At 60.7% G+C, this 16,655-nt stretch overlaps 2 protein-coding genes across 2 annotated transcripts; one reads left to right on the forward strand and one right to left on the reverse strand.

Moving 5' to 3' along the window:
- Positions 1-5,356: 5,356 nt before the first annotated feature.
- Positions 5,357-7,761, forward strand: MPEG1 (macrophage expressed 1). Its single transcript, XM_023928637.2, has one exon. The coding sequence runs from the start codon at positions 5,366-5,368 to the stop codon at positions 7,526-7,528; it is 2,163 nt and encodes a 720-aa protein (XP_023784405.2). The 5' UTR covers positions 5,357-5,365; the 3' UTR covers positions 7,529-7,761.
- DTX4 (deltex E3 ubiquitin ligase 4) lies at positions 7,674-16,293 on the reverse strand. The gene is made up of 9 exons (XM_086895432.1): positions 15,981-16,293; positions 12,975-13,686; positions 12,089-12,150; positions 11,803-11,964; positions 11,633-11,694; positions 11,233-11,385; positions 10,399-10,560; positions 10,030-10,119; positions 7,674-9,792 (listed from the first exon to the last, which is right to left on the reverse strand). The coding sequence occupies exons 1-9, from the start codon at positions 16,189-16,191 to the stop codon at positions 9,559-9,561; spliced, it is 1,848 nt and encodes a 615-aa protein (XP_086751558.1). The 5' UTR covers positions 16,192-16,293; the 3' UTR covers positions 7,674-9,558.
- Between the last annotated feature and the right edge of the window lie 362 nt (positions 16,294-16,655).

The following is a 16,655-nucleotide window of genomic DNA, read 5'->3' on the forward strand; positions in this document are numbered from 1 at the left end:
CTGGGGGCTGTGACTGGGATTCCAGCAGGGATTGAGCCTTGTGTGTGTGCAAACCCAGTGTGGGACCGGGCAGGTTTTCATGGGGGGAAGCTCTCGCTTTATTCCTTGGCAGCTTTTCTCTAGAATATTAAACAAAGAGGGAGGCCTTGTCCCTAATCCAATTACCACAGGGCAGAAAATTACTGTTTCTTGTTTACCAGCTACAAACAGAACTGGGAGCTGCACAGAAAAGGTTGGGAGCTGCTGCTTCACCACATGGTGTCAGCAACAGAGAGAAAACACAAAATGTGTATCCAAAATCAAGGATAAAATAATTCCTCCTGCTTGAAAATTTAGATAAGATAATCCTCCTGCTAATTCTGCCCTGGAATGACAAAGAACTTCTCCCTCAGACCCCCAGAGACCCCTCAAAAGCCAAAGTGCAGTGGGGAAGGAAGGAAAGGCACCTCTGCCTCACCTGCTGGAAACAGCACAGGTTCTGCTGCTCCTGGGCACTGGGAATGTGTCTGGAGACAAAAGCACCTCCCCAGGCTGGAGGGGCCTTCCTAAAGCACCACCTCTGGTTCACATCCTGCTGGCTTTCCCCTCCCTTGGGAAAGGAAGACTTCATCTAGAGCCTGGAGAAGGAGGAAACAAGGAGGGAACAAGGAGGGAACAAGGAGGAAACAAGGAGGAAACAAGGAAGAAACAAGGAGGAAACAAGGAGGAAACAAGGAGGAAACAAGGAGGAAACAAGGAGACCCAGCCCATGGACTTTTCAGATGAGCCATGGGGGGACACAGAAGCTGTGCAGGGATTTCTGCCCCAGGGGTCACATTCCTTCAAACCCACTGCAAACCCACTAAAATGACCATTCCACAAATCTCTCCTAAGGCCCATGAGAACCTGAGTAAGTAAATGGAATCAAATCCTTTGTTCCATTGACCTCATGCCCCAAATTCCAATAGGACAGATGAGTCCATCTCTTTGGAAGGCAGTGTCTCCTACCTGGACCTGTGCCTTGCCCAGCCTTTGGTGGCCGCTGTGTCCATCCTCCCACACCTCCTCATCCTCCTCCTCACCAGGGCTGGCTTCCTCATCCTGCAGAGCAAACACAGGGACATCACCAGCCTGCTCATCCCAATCCTGGGCAGCAGGGATGGACTGGTGGGACCCTCTGGATGGTCACCCCTGTGCCTGGTACCATCCCTGCTCCGCAGCTCATTCCTGTTCCTGGCTTGGCATCTCCTTTTAATGGGATGTTAAACCACAAGTGTTTGCTCTGCTGGGTTTTGGGACATCAGAGACTCCCCCGAGGCACTGGGCAAAGCTCCTGTTCCCACGTCCTCTGCCTCCCAGAGCCCTGCTGGGGCTGGACAGAGCAAAGGAGACGTCTCAGTTCCTGCTGGAAATTTCCTCCTGTGCCCATAAACCCACAGAAACTGTGGCTGCTCCATCCCTGGAAGTGTCCAAGGCCAGGCTGGACAGGACTTGGAGCACCCTGGGCTGTGGATGGAATGGCAGGGGATGCAGTGAGGTGATCCTTAAGGTCCCTTCACACTCAAAACCATTTTGGGATTCCATCATCTCTCCATGCATTTATTTTGCACCATTTCCTCTAAGATTTAAATTCTCAATTTTAGATCATTTGTTAAAGGAATAATTTTTAAATTATTCCAAGAGTAAAAAGGTGAGCATCAAACATGCAAGAATCATTCCTATACCCATCAAATCATTATTAATTTGAAGTCTATTCCCTCATCTCTGTCTTTTTTTTGTTTTCCTGGAAAACGTTATGATCCCAGAGTCTCTCCAAGAGATCATTGGGCTTACTGGAAGGTTTGCTCTGTCAGAGAGCCAGGGGGGTTTGCAACACTCGTTCCTCTGCATCTTTATCCTTTAACCTTTCGCTTTCCCTCGGCACACCGAGCCCTCCCCTGGAACTCGATCCATTCGTCGGGACATCGACTTTCCCCATTTACCCCGGCCGCTCCGTCCCCGGCCGGTCCCCGCCGCCCCCTCGGGGCTCTCCCCGTTCCCTGCTCGGGGATGTCCCCGGCCCGGCCCCGCTGCTCCCGGGGCTCCCCGGGCTCCCGGCCCCGCTGCTCCCGGGGCTCCCCGGGCTCCCGGCCCCGCTGCTCCCGGGGCTCCCCGGGCTCCCGGCCACTGCAGCTCCCGGGGCTCCCCGGGCTCCCGGCCCCGCTGCTCCCGGGGCTCCCCGGGCTCCCGGCCACTGCAGCTCCCGGCACAGCGGCCGCGGGTCCTGCCAGGAGCGCAACCGGGAGCGGCCCCGGCCGAGGGTCCCGCGGCTCCGCACGGCCGGTCCCCGTCGTTGTCCCGGTCCAGCTCCACGTCCCGGTGCCGGTCCAGCCCCAGGTCCCGGTGCCGGTCCAGCTCCATGTCCCGGTGCCGGTCCAGCTCCACGTCCCGGTGCCGGTCCAGCCCCAGGTCCCGGTGCCGGTCCAGCTCCATGTCCCGGTGCCGGTCCAGCCCCACGTTCCGGAGCCGGTCCAGCTCCATGTCCCGGTGCCGGTCCAGCCCCAGGTCCCGGTGCCGGTCCAGCCCCAGGTCCCGGTGCCGGTCCAGCTCCATGTCCCGGTGCCGGTCCAGCCCCAGGTCCCGGTGCCGGTCCAGCTCCATGTCCCGGTGCCGGTCCAGCCCCAGGTCCCGGTGCCGGCGGAGCCGCGGGAAGCGCCCGGAGTTGCAGTACCGGGTGTCCCCACAGGGCGGCAGCATTGAGGGTGTAGCAGCCACCGCGCATGCGCAGTTTTCGGGGCGCTAATAAATCCCAATTTGAGTGAATCCCAGATCCCGGATTTCGGGTGTTCCTGCGGGAGGAGGGAGAAAGAACTCCGCATAAACAGAGCTGTTTCTAGGTCCTTCGTACAGATCGTCTTACCTAACTTTTTCAAGCCCTTTATTGTTTTATTTATATACACAAAACGTTGTATTTTTATTTTCATGCCCTATGGATCTGTATTCAGAACTCCTTACAGTCTAAAATCTTGTCTATTACACAGCAGATTTGTCTTGAAATAAACTAATAGTAATTTTGATATATATATAAATGAGAATCTTTACACTTTCTACTATATTACTCATAAATGATTTTTTAGGCATTTTGGGGTTATAACCTCCATTTTTGGGGGGTATCCGGCCTATTCCCCCCTCATTCCCCACTCATTGGCTCCCCCACCACAGCCATTGGGGTTCCCCAAATGACACCATCACCTCCCACACTCACCCACCTCTCTTTTTCCTCCAAAGAAGGCACAAAACGAGTCCAAGTGCCCTCACCAGCAGCTCGGTGCTTCAAGCAGGTGCACATAGCCCCAAAAAAGGGGGGAAGAATCGAGGGCAGGGAAGCCCCCCAAAGTGTTGGAGTCCCCCAGCTCCTGTCCCACAGGCTGGCAGCTGCCCCATGGCGCAGGAAGTGTCCCCAAGAATGGTGTCTCATCTTCTCCCTCAGGCTCCACCATGTTCCCCCCACTCCAGGCAGTGAGCTCCTCAATTCCAGATGTCTGATCCCTTCCCAAGGCCACTGCCACAGGGAGATCCCCGGGAGGCTCCCAGACACGGCTGGGCTGTGATGGAATCTGTGCTCCCAGAGCCACCTGACAGCTCCTTGCACTGCTGCTGCACATCTGGCCCAGCCAGGGGAGCTGAAATAAAGCCTGGAGATTTAAAGAATAAACTGGAAACACAACCCCAAACCTCACTCACTAGGTGGTAAAAAGGTGTCTCTGTTTACACACACCCAGAAAAAACAGCCCCTCTGGAGAAGTGTTGTATTTCCTTTTGCATCAGTTGAACTGGCACAGCTGCCAGCTGATGCCATTAAATTCTCCATCCCCAAAATCCCTGGTTACCCTTGGCTGTGGGGGTTTTGCTGTCATAGTTAGGAGGGACCCCTGGCCAGCTGCACTGCCCAGGAGAGATGCCATGGGACTGATGGGAATCACCATCAGAAGCAAGGCAGGAATAGGTGAATTCAGAGCACCACCTCAAAATGCTGGGGGGAAAAAAGCCTGTAACATTGACACAGTGGGTAGATTTTAGGTGGGGTGACCACAGAGCCTGCATGTCCTAGTGCAGGTGAGAATCCCTGCACAAGGGTTTTCCAGCTACTCCAGGGGCATGAGTTCCTGTTCACCCTCCAACACCTGCCATTATCCTTCCCAAAACCACAGACACCTATGGTCCCTCTGTGGAGGGGTAAAACAGGCTCAAGGTGAGAGACTTCTCCAGGTCAGGTTGCGCTTGGGATAAGCAGTTTATTATTTAAAATTATTATTAAAGGGTGGAAGAGATCCGTTTACACTGCCAGCCACAACGTAAACTTGCTCAAAGAGGGAGACAGAGAGTGGAAAGAGGGGTCTGAGAGCATGAGAGTGGAAGGTAATTAAAGGGGTAGAGAGAGAGAGGGGAAAGAGGGGGTAAGAGAATAAGAATGGGAAGTAAGAGAAGAGATTAAGAGATTATATCTTTTTCTATGGTGAATATTCTAATTCCCAGTAACCAACCAGTACATGACACACGTTCTATAGAATTTACATATAGCCTACAAGATCTACTACATTACCAAACAGTGTTACATTTTAAACTCTAAAAGCTATTTTTCAAATTCTTCTCTTGCTGCTTCGACCTTTGGATTCACTTATCAGCAGAAGGGTATTGTTCTGTCAACAGAGATTCTCCTCAGCTGACTAGGTTGTTGTTCTTTGGTTATATAGTAACTAGCACTCAGTATCCTATAGCTCAAAGCTAGCTTTCATTTCTATTTTGATTCTAGGTTTCATATTTTCAGAATCTTTTTCTAAACAATCATATTCATAAGGTTTCCCTGTTTCATCTTCCCCAACACCTCTGCCTCCATCACAGCTGTCACTTCAGCCTCCTCCCAGGCAGAAGTGTCCTGGAAAGAGGAACTCAGGAACAAAACCAGGGGAAGTGAATCTGTCTGTATGGAAAGAGTCGCAGTTTTCGCAGCAGAAACTTCCTTAACTGTTTATTCCCCCAAACTTGCAGCACCTGCCCTGTGCTGCTGAAACAGAAGCCCAGCCAGGCACCAGCTGGGCAGAGCTGGATCAGTGTCCTCAGCACCCGTGGCTCAGCATTCCCAAGCAGGAGGTGCTTTCTCCAGCTGGGGACACAGCAGATCTGGGGGGAAGGGCAGGAGTGGGGCAGAGGAGGCTGCAGAGGGCCCCTAATGTGGGGCAGAGGGAGGGACAGACACCTTCCTGCTCCCCACCCCCTGGTCGTAGTTTCCACTCGGTCATTTGTCACATGTCTCAGTTATCACTTCTTCTTTCTCTTTTGTCAATTCCCTCAGCCAGCTCATTTTCACCGCTCCTGTCCCACCGCCCGGACTGGTGAGGGTCCAGCCATGGGCTGGGGGCTCTGGGGGGTCTTGCTCACCTGGGCACTGCTGGCGTGGGAGACAGGGGCTGGGCAGTCCCAGGAACTCTTGTCCTCTTCAGGGTTTGGGGTGTGCAGCAAGAACTTGAATCTCTCACGCCTGGAAGTTCTGCCGGGGGGGGGCTGGGATAACCTCAGGAATTTGGATATGGGCAAAGTCATCAACCTGGGCTACTCACAGTGCAAGACCACAGAAGATGGATCTTACCTCATCCCAGACGAGATCTTCACTATCCCCCGCAAGCAGAGCAACCTGGACATCAACTCCGAGATCATCGAGTCCTGGAAGGATTACCAGAGCATCACCTCTGCCTCCATCAACCTGGAGCTGTCACTCTTCTCCTCCATCAATGGCAAATTCTCCGATGACTTCCACCGCACCAAGACCCACCATGTGAGAGACCGGGCTGTCACCACTCGGGTGCAAGTCAGGAACCTGGTTTACACTGCCAAGATCGACCCCGAGGCGGCCCTGGACAAGGCCTTCAAGAAGCAGCTGCTGACCATCGCCAGCCACCTGGAGAACAACCAGACCCAGATGGCCGATTTTCTGGCCGAGATGCTGGTGCTCAACTACGGCACCCACGCCATCACCTCCGTGGACGCGGGAGCCACCTTGGTGCAGGAGGACCAGATCAAGGCTACCTTCCTGAAGGACAGCTGGGCCACACGGAGCACCGTCACCGCCTCGGCCGGCGCGGCCTTCCACAGCATTGTCAGTGTGGGAACCAAAGAATCCCTGGACTCCAGCTCTGCCTTCACCAAGCAGTACCTGGAGAACCGCACCAACTCCAGGGTGGAGAGCATCGGCGGGACCCCCTTTTACCCAGGCATCACCCTGAAGACGTGGCAGGAGAGGATTCAAAACCAGCTGGTGGCCCTGGACCGCTCGGGGCTGCCCCTGTACTACTTCATCAAGCCGAGCGCGGTGCCGGAGCTGCCGGCGCCCACGGTGCGGAGGGTGGCCCAGCGCGTGGAGCTTGCCATCCGCCGCTACTACGCCTTCAACACCGCCCCGGGCTGCACCGACGCCTCCTCACCCAACTTCAACTTCCACGCCAACACCGACGACGGCTCCTGCAAGGGCACCATGGCCAACTTCACCTTCGGGGGAGTCTTCCAGGAGTGCGTCGGCCTGGGCGGTCCCGACACCGGCGCGCTGTGCCGGGCGCTGGAGCAGAGGAACCCCCTCACCGGGGCCTTCTCCTGCCCCGCCACCTACACCCCGGTGCTGCTGGGTGTGCAGGAGCAGGAGGAGGGTCACAGCCACCTGGAGTGCCACAACAAGTGCACCTTGGGCATTTTCTGTCACCGCAAGTGCCAGGACGTCTTCTGGCTCTCCCGGGTGCAGTTCAGCGCCTACTGGTGCGCCGCGAACAGGTCGGTGGCTCCAAAATCGGGATACCTCTTTGGGGGGCTGTTCAGCACCCACAGCACCAACCCTAACACCGGAGCCCAGTCCTGTCCCTCGGGCTACTTCCCACTGAAGCTGTTCGGCGAGCTCAGAGTGTGCGTGAGCCAGGATTACGAGCAGGGGACCGAGTACGCGGTGCCCTTCGGGGGCTTCTTCAGCTGCCAGGCGGGGAACCCCCTGGCTGGGCAGCACCACGGCACGGCTGAGGACCCCCACGCCAAGGGCTGTCCCCCGGGCTTCAGCCAGCACCTGGCACTCATCAGCGACAGCTGCCAGGTGCAGTTCTGTGTCCAGGCCGGCCGCTTCACTGGGGGCTCGCTGCCGCCCGCCCGCCTGCCCCCCTTCACCCGGCGCCCCGCCAACCTGCCGGCCGTGGACACCCTGCTGGTGCGGGACGGGGACAGCACCTGGGTGAGGGACGGCCAGAGCCACGTCTGGCGGCTGGCACGGCCGGAGGAGGTCCAGAACGTGGCCGAAATGGTCAGGGGCCGGGGGCTGTCAGGGGGAGAGGTGGCTGGAGTCACCGTGGCCGTGCTGGCGGGGCTGGCCACCGTCCTGGGGACAGCCTGGTACGGCCACCGGCGCTACAGGGCCAGGGGGTACCGAGCGCTGGGCACAGGGGACAGCCCGGCCCCCGCCAGCCCCGAGCACAGCACGGTGCTGAGCGTGGCCGAGGGGTACCAGCAAGAGCCGGAGGGGACTTGGCAGGTGCCCTGAGCGCCCCCTCCCCTTGTACCCCAAACCCAAAGGAAAGGGAAGGAGCAGAGGGGCCCCGTGGAGGGTTATTTCCCAAGTCCTGCATGCTGCAAGCCGCAACCCCTGTCTCCATGTATATCTATCGGGATAGATATACACACGCATGCAGAGAGGCACGGAGCAGTTTTATTTCAGCCAGCAACTCGTCGTGTAGTCAACAGAGCATTAAAAAAAAGGAAAAAAAAAAAAAAAAAGTCACGTTGTGGAAAGACTTACTCACAGTCAGAGCCATCGGGCTGGCACCGCGGAGGGTGGGGAGCTCTCCCCCTTCTCGCCCGGAGGGTTTTGCATAGCTCCAGACAGGCTTTGTCTGCACTGGGGAAAACCCAGGGCGTGCTTGGAGGAGAAATCACACCGCTGAGAGCCACCCGACCAGGGGCGTGTGCCCGGGGAAAGGGGGTTTCTCCCTTGAGGTAGAAGGTAACAACCCACGCTGAGGGCGGCTGGTGCAAAGGGACATCAGGGGGACTCGCGGTGCCCACAGTGCCCCTGGCTCGCCTGGCCACACAGATGACTGACAGAAGACAACGGAGAGGCCAGGCCGTGCAGGGACCGCCAGAGTCCCCTGCCATCCGCTTTATTGACCCCCAGCCCCTCCACGGGGTGGCCGCGGGGGTGACGGAGCCTCCAGGCCACGGAGAGGAAGAACAGCAACGACAACAGAACGATGCACAGCAGGACGGGCCCCCCCTCCCAGCAGCACGGAGGGCCAGGGACCCCCCGGCACCCGGCACAGGTGGCTCCAGGAGCCCCCATGAATCCCTGGTTTGGGATGGAAGGGACCCCACAGACTCTCTCATTCCTAACCCCTGCCCTGGGCAGGGACACTCTGCACCAGCCCAGGGCTCTCCAAGGCCCAGTCGCCCCAGAGGGCTGACAGGGACCCTCAGAGCCTTGGAACACACTTCCCCCACCCCCATCACCCACGCTCTCCTACCCACACCACCCTCCTGACCCAGCCCGTGCCAACCCCTCACCAGCCACCTTCCCCTCCAGACCCCCCCCAAGGCCTCTCCGGGGGCAGGAAGGGGGACACTTCTCACCCCACCTGCACCTGGCCCCATGGGGACCCACAAGTGACAGCCCTCCCGTGGGGCAGAGCCCTGTCGGGGTTGGGGGCCCCACAGCCCCTGTCCCAAACCCCAAGCACCACTGTGCCCAGCCCCAGCCTGGCTGCAGCACCACGTTCTCCCAGGCTGCCCCCCCAAATGCCCCCCCTATATGTACATATATACGACAAAACCCCAAAACACGAGGTATATAGAAATTCCAACGTGGGGACGGCCCCATACGAACAGTTCAAGGAACCCACTGCAGGGGGGTGGGATGTCATTGTCCCGCCCCAAACACACTTCCTACCACCCATCAGCCCCTCCCTGGCATGCAGAGGCAGGGGCAGCCCAGACAAGGGGACCCTGCAGGGCACAGCTCAGACACAGCCAAAAGGAGCAGGGGGTGCAGGACTGGGGGAAACTGAGGCAGCCCAGGGCCCCCCAGCCTCCACAGACACAGGAGACCAGTGGGGAGGTACCGGACAGAACGAACAAACAAACAAACGTCAGAGGGACGAGGCAGAGCAAAGGGGACTCCCGTGGCCCCAGCTCCCACCCCAAGCCATGTCCCAGCCCCAGGTGGGTGGCAGGGGTGTTGGGTCAGGCTGGGACTGGCATAGATGAGGACAGAGGGGAGCCTGGCACCCCCCAAGCCCTCAGCACAGTGACAGCAAGGACAGGACACCATCCAGAAGGGTGGCCAAGCCAGCCTGAAGCCCCACAGCTGTGTGTAGGGATGTTCCCGCCCTGCAGGAGTGAAGGGGATGGCCAAAAGGACCTTCTCCCACATTCCCAGCCAGCCTGGGGCACTGCGTGGCTGCCACTGGGAGCAGGGGGCTCCAGGTTTGCCCTGAAAAGCCCCCAGGCAGGTATCTCCAGCAGCTTTATCCTGGTGGGTGCCGGCACAGGCAACCCTTTCCTTGCCTCCTCGCCACGGTCTCAGTCCTTCTCCTGCGCCAGGCTCTCCTCCGTGATGCCCTGGGCTGCCAGCTCAGCCAGGACATTGTCCAGGTAGTTGATGTCGGGGTAGCCATGGCCAGTGAGGTTGGAGCCAAACTCTGTTTTGTGGTGGATCTCATTCCAGATCACCGTGTCCGACTCGCCCGTGGTGCTGGAGGTTCCGATGGCGAAGATCAGCCGCCGGTCCCAGGCCACCAGCAGCAACTTCAGTACCTGTAGGGCCAGGAATGGGGTGGGCAGCAAAGCAGGGCAGCATGGGCAGCCCACAGGCAAGCCCTGCTGGAGCATCCCAGCCCAGCCTCCTGCCCCAGCCAAAACAGGGGGACCAGGCTGCCCAGCCTGCAAGGGAAGGTCACAGGGCTCCTGCTGGATGGGCTGTGGGGAAAACCCACATTCCCCTGCTTAAGCCATGTTTGCCTTTCCCACCCTGGCATGTCTCGGCCAGCTCACCTTCCTGCCCTTCTCGCTGTCTGGCAGGTAGCAGTGCCGGGGGAAGCCACGGGCCGTGAAGCTCTTCCCAGGGTTTGGATGCTCTGGTCCCTACGAAGTGGGAAGTGGGAGAAGAAAACCGTTCTGGAGCTCAAAAGGATGCTCTGGGCACAGGGCAACCCCCCAAGCCTTGTTGGGCACTAAGGGCCACCATCCTCCCGCCACCAAGCAGACAGGGACTGCACTTCCATGCAGATACATCCCAGACTTCCCACAACATCCTTATAGACAAGCAGCTCCTGAGTCAAGGCACGAGCTGCAGAGGGACCTGGGGGTGATACAGCAGTGACAAGGGCCACCAGCCCCTCCCCAGGTGCCCCCCCAGCCCACCTGCACCCCCGGGGGGATGTTGTAGATGATGCGGATGGTTTTGCAGTCGGCGTGGCCGGGCAGCGCGTGGGGAATGATGTGATATTCCATCTTCCCGGGAGGCTGCGTCCCTGTCTTCACCCCATAGATGGTTTTGCAGGTGGGACACTGCAGACTCCCATCCTGAGAGTGGAAAAAGGGTGACACAGTGAAACCAGTATCTCCAGCATCGAGCCACCCCAGGCACTGAGTCCCAATTAGAGCACTGAACGCTGCTCTAATCGGGAAAAACATCACTTCAAAAACTCTTGGCAACCTAGGATAGGGCTGGGAGAATTCACTACCCAACTCCATCCAAAAACCTGAGCTCTGTGTTTCTCTTCCACACCAGTTTTCCAGTCCTCACTGCTTTCCCTAGCTCTGAATTGGTGGCTTGTTTTCCTTTGTTCTTTCAAAGAGGGAAATACAATAAATATTGAAAATCTCCAAACAGTGCATTTTCCAGGGAATGTCAAGCACGAGGGGTATTGGAAAAAACCCTCCTGTGGCTGGAGAAGCACTGCCTGGCACCAAATCCCAGGTAGCTCTGCTCAAACATGCAGGGATCAAAGTCCACTCTGGCAAGGATAACAAGCACATAAAACCAGGCATAGTGGGGGGAAACACACCCACATAACTCTGAGTTCTCATTTAGCAGCCCCCAAGTGCTTGCTGCTGATAAAAATTTAACTCTGAGTCAGGGTGGGAGCTGAGAGTCCTCCAGGGCAGCCAGGCTGGAGTTCTGTCCCATGGAGAGCTCGTGGAGCTCAGCAGAGGCAGCTGAGCCGGAGGTGCCCCGAGGCCGCAGCCTCTCACCTTGTTGCCGTTGTTGTACATGGCCACCAGGCAGTGGAGGTGGAAGACGTGGCTGCACTTGACCAGCTTCCCCACGAGGTCAGGCTTGACAGCCGGCTGGGGCCCCTTGTAGCCAGAGGGGGCAGAGAGCCGCTCCATGCAGATGGTGCAGTCCTGCGCCGGAGGGGAGGACAGGGATCAGAGGGATGGATGCTGATGGACTGCCCTGCTCTCACCCAGGGACCTGCAGGGGCTGTGCATGCAATCCTCCCCTTTTTGGGGACAGGGCAGAGCCACGCAGGGCACTGGGATATCCCTGCACGTGGCACTGCATGTGTCCCCAGCCACTCATCCCAGGGCAAAGCTCATCCCAGGGCCAAGCTCGTCCCAGGACACTCGGGCACAGCCCTGCCGCTCGCACCTCATCGGGCGGATGCCGCACCTTCTGCAGGTACTTCTTCAGCACCTCCTCCGGGGTTTTACCTGCAGGAGAGCGAGAGTCAAAAGATGGGAGAAACCCACTGCCAGGGGCAGCAGAAGGGATGGGGGGCACGGGGGAACCAGAAGGGCAGGAGGGACAGTCTCTCTTACCTTTCTTGGCCTGTTTCTTGGTGGTCTTGCGGGAGGAGTGGGAGATGCCGGGGATGGACTGGATCTCGCTCTTGCTGACGGGTGGGGGGTGCAGCACCAGCTTGGGGGGCCGGGTCAGGCACACGGGCAGCCCGGCCGCACTCATGAGGATCCCCGTGATCCCTGCACAAGGAGGTAACAAATGGCACTGAGGAAAACCAGCAACACCCCGAACCTCAGATGCTCTCCAAAACCTACCCCACTGGGGCTGTTTGTCCCCCCACACCCACTGCAGCCCCATCCTCACCTGCCAGTGCTGGGTTGACGGGGCTGGAGCCAGTGAGGTTCTTCACAGGAACGGTGGGGACCCTGAGGGGAGCCAGCAGACACCAGGTCAGGACAGGCAGGAGGCACCCACATCCCCACAGGGCCCAGGGGCCACACAACAGTTGCCTGAGCAACTGCACAGGCCCTGGCTGGAAAGAGAGAATCCCCCGATGGGGCAACGTGCCCCCCCCTGCCCCACCACCGCCTTTTCTCTGGTGCTTTAGAAACCCTGACTGCATCTCCATTCATGGCCCCTTTTTGTCACAGCTCCCCGGGCCAGTCTGTTGTTTCTTTTCCTCTTTTCTCCTACAGCCACGTCACAGTTTTTTCCCCCCCTCCCCTTGGGGCTCTCTTCCATGGGAAAGTTTCCCGGCAGGTCAGGAGCGAAGGGAAGGGGGAGGATGGAGAGTGAGAGGAAAGGGGCCAGGCTGCGACAGAAGGCTGATGGCAGAGCCAGACAAAGGGGAGAAACAGGCCCATTAAATGTCCACCCCATCACAAAAAAACGTTTTTGGAGGGTGGGGGTCTGGAGGAACCCCTTCTCATGGGGCCTGAATGGCTTTTCTTTGGGCCTTTTGCAGTCCCTCACCCAACCCCTGACTCCAAGAGAAAGAGCAGCCTCAGCCTCTTCATTGAGATGCAGGAGCCACCCCATCTCTACTCCGGTCCCCAGGCACCTGCAGGGAAGGCGAGGGGCCCAGCAGAACCCACTACCCTCCACGGGAGGCTGGGGACCACCGAGGTGTCTCCCACCACTCCCAGGGATGACAGACCCCTGCAGTGGGGGCTGCAGCCCCTCTGTGCCCTGGGCAGGGGGAAAAGCCTGTGCTGTCCCTTTCTCCGCCCAAGCACCCTGTGGGACTCACCCGGAGGCGATGAGCACGCGGGACTGGGCGATGGCCAGGCGCTGCAGGTGGCTGCGGTTCAGGGTGCCGAGGCTGGGCCGGGAGCCTTTGCCGCTGCCCACGCCGGGGGGGCTGCCGGAGGCACTGGCCGAGCTCAGGGCGGGCGTGCTGGCCGCCTGCCGCCGGCCCCCCTGTGCCAGCGGCTTCAGCGAGCCGCGCACCACGGCCACGCCATCGGGCGCCTTCGGCCCCGCCGCAGGCAGCGGGGGCTTCGGGGCGGCCGGCGGCGCGGGGGCGGCTTTGCGGGGCTGCAGGGTGGAGGTGCCAGGGCCGGCGGAGGCTTTGACGCTCATGACCAGGAGGCACTGGGGACAGGTGCAGGCAGGCACCGGCGGGGCCGCCGCCGCTCCGGGGCTGGCCGGCCACGACTGCGACTTGGGCAGGGTGCCCGACACCAGCGGGTAGACCATGTCGAGGCGGCGGCGGACGCGGCGCTTGCGCTGGGTCTGCCGGTTGATCTGGCCCATGGTGGCGAAGTCGATGACATAGCAGAAGCCGATGGCGCTCAGGTCCACCCAGGGGTGCTGCTTCTCGTAGGCGCGCTGGATGGTGATGCCCACGTCCATATCGTAGGGCGTCCACGTCCCGCTGTCATTCTCCCACTCCCAGACGACTCCCTTGCCCGGCGCCGAGGACGGGTCGTAGTAGCTGCGCCGGACGGGCCGGATGGTGCCTGAGGGAGGGTGACAGATGCCGTCAGAGCCTGGCGCCAGCACCATGGCAGGCAGCAAAACCACCCCAACCTGCCGCACCGGTGCCGTTCCACGCGGGGACAGCATGGCTTTCCCGCTCTGCTGCTGTCCCGCCCTGCCAGGGGACTGCTGTGTCTCGGTTTCCCCAGAGGGCAGGGAGCCCCACAGCCTGGGGGTGCAACCCCAGTGCAACTGGGCTGAAGGGAAGGGCAGATTTCACTCCCGCTGGCCCAGGGGCCCAGCACAGAGCCACTCAGCCCTGATGAGGAAACACAGAACCACAGGCTTGGCTGCTCCAGCCTGCTCCCAGGGACCTCCTGCGGGAGCCTGACGAAACCAGGCATTAGGGCACCCGAGTCCTGCCAGTGCCTGTCTCCCTCCCAGCTCTGGGCTGGAACAGGTAAATAAAAGATTTGAGGGGCAGCTCCGAGCCCCCAGCAGAGACACACACAGGCCTCACGCACGTAGGGGAGCGGGGCTCGTGCCAGCCCCACCACATGCAGCTGCCAAACCGGCCTGCAATGAATATCCCAACTGTGGCACAGGGAAAATCCTCGTGAGGCCAAGCTAAGGAGTTCGAGCGGGGCCCTGCGCCCGGCTCCCGCTGCCCCATCAGCAAACATTAGGAGTGGGACGAGAGCACAAAGCACCAAGGCTTTGTGCCTTGCATCCTTATTTTGGCTAGGCGTTTCCTTTCCCACCACTCCCAGTCAACTAGGACGCATTCGAAGCAAGGACACAAATTTTGGGAACTCCTACAATGAGGAGAAAGCCGTCCTCTTTGGGATGTCTCACAGCAGGGCAGGGCAGGCTGTGCTGGCTCCCAGGGTCCCATCCTGAGCGTGTCACTAACGCCCAGAAGTGTCTGGTAACAGGTGGGACAAGCACCACTGCCTCCAGGTCCTTCTGCAGAACCCCATGGCTCAGCCCAGCGTGAGGAATAAGAAAGCACTCTAAGAGAAGCAATAACAAGTCTGCTGCTTCGGCTTTTCACCACGTGTCCTGCAAAGCCTCCAAGAATTTCAGTCCCTTCTCACCCCCACCTCTCCGCGGAGAGCAGCCGCCACCGCAGGTCCTGCAGGGACACGAGTGGGATAAGAAGGGGAAGGTGTTTATCAGCACCCTGCTGAAGGGGCATGGGGTGCAGCTACACCCCAGCCAAGCCAAGCCACCTGCCCTGACCTGCCAAGGGGTACCCGGGGCAGAAAAGCCGAGGGGAGCGGGGCAGTGATTTATCCTAATCCGGCGGCGGCATGCGGCATCTGGCGGTCCCCAGGCAGCAGTGTGGGAATGCTGTGTGTTCCCCCAACCCCGCGCCGCCAGCCGGCCTCCCATTCAACAGGGGAAGAAAGGGAACAATAGCTATTCAGGGCCTGCCAGGGTCGCGACCCCCCCAAATCAGAGCTGTTTAATGACCCAAAATACCAACATCCCCAGCAACCCAGGGAGAGACAGAACAATCTCCCTTTCAGTCCTCCACCCTGGGCAACAATAGCCCTCAGAAGCTGGCCCCCAGCCACCCTGCTCGCAGAGGTTCCTTGTCCCCACACCCACGGGCAGGGGAGGGTCGCCGCCAGCCCCCAGGGCTTCTGGAGAGAGAGGGACAAAGGAGGGTGTCTGGCACTCTGCTGCACCCCAGGGACAAAGCACACTGGCCATCACGGGGGTGCTGGGGGGTCACAACCCCCCACGCTAATGCCCTGCCACGGGTGATTGTGCCCCACATCCCTGACAACCCCAGGAGGTGGGGGACGGACAACCCCATCACGCTGGGGACCCACGCACCTGCCCGTGCCCTCCCTGAGCATCCCTCCACCTGCTTGTGTCCCTGCCCGGGGGCTGCCATCCCCCAGGGCAGGATCCGTCACCCGAGTGCCATTCAGCTCTAGGTCGATGGAGGCTCAGAGCGGGCACAGAAGGAGCCGGGCACGGCCCTGGGAAGGGTGTGCAGGAGACGGGCTCTCCTGAAGGGAGAAGGAAAGGCCACGGGGTGGGCGCAACAGGGCCCGGGGCGCTGCAGCGGCGAGGAGGGCGGGCAGCCACGACCCCCGGCGGGGGAACCAGGGATGCGTGGGCAGGACCGGGCAGCGAGGGCAGGGCGAGGACCTGGGGATCAGGTGGGAGAACGTCGGGCGAGCTGGCACCGCGGCCGGGCGGAGCGGGACCGGGCACGGCGGGGCCCGGCGGCGCCGCTCGGTGCAGCCCCGGAGCGGGGGACACCGGGAGCCCCCGCCCGCCCGCCCGCCCTGCCGGCCGGGCCGCGGGGCCGACTCACCGGTGTCCTGGCGGAACTGGTGCATGGACTGCAGGTCGATGATGTAGGGCGCCAGGCGGCTGTCGGCCTGGCCCAGCACCACGCTGCCGCCCGCCCGCGGCCCGGCGCGGGCCACCGCCTCGATGTGGTGGCTGACGGCCGGGCTGTAGGGCCGCCAGCGCCCGTGCTCGTTCAGCCATTCCCACACCACCACGGCCGAGGCCAGCAGCATGGCTCCGCCGCCCCGGCCGCGGCCCCGGCTGGCTGCGCCGCTGCCGCCCGCCCCGGCGGCTCTCGCATGCTCGGCGCGGCGCAGGGCTCTGCCCGCCCCCGCCCGGGGCCGGAGCCGCGCACGGCCGGGCCGCCCCTCGGCCCTGCGCGCACCCGCGGCGCCGCTCCCGGCCCGCTCCGCCCGGCCCCGCCCGCACCGAGCGCCCCGGGCCGGGGGCGGGACCGCGCGCGTCACCGCGCCCCGCCCCGGTGGCACCGAGCGACCCGCGGCGGGCGAGGGAGCCGTGCCGCCTCTGTCCCTGTACCCCTGTCCTGCACCCCGGCACCTCCCACCGTCCCCCTGTCCCCGTCCTGCACCCCGGGTCCCCACTGTCCCCGTATCCCCTGTACCCCCATCCTTCTCCCCTGGGACCCCTCCCAATGTCCCTGTACTCCCACCCTGCGGCCCGAAAGATTCGCCCCGTA

This window comes from Cyanistes caeruleus, chromosome 6, assembly GCF_971803275.1.
Source record: "Cyanistes caeruleus chromosome 6, bCyaCae1.hap1.1, whole genome shotgun sequence".
Taxonomy (NCBI): Eukaryota; Metazoa; Chordata; class Aves; order Passeriformes; family Paridae; genus Cyanistes; species Cyanistes caeruleus.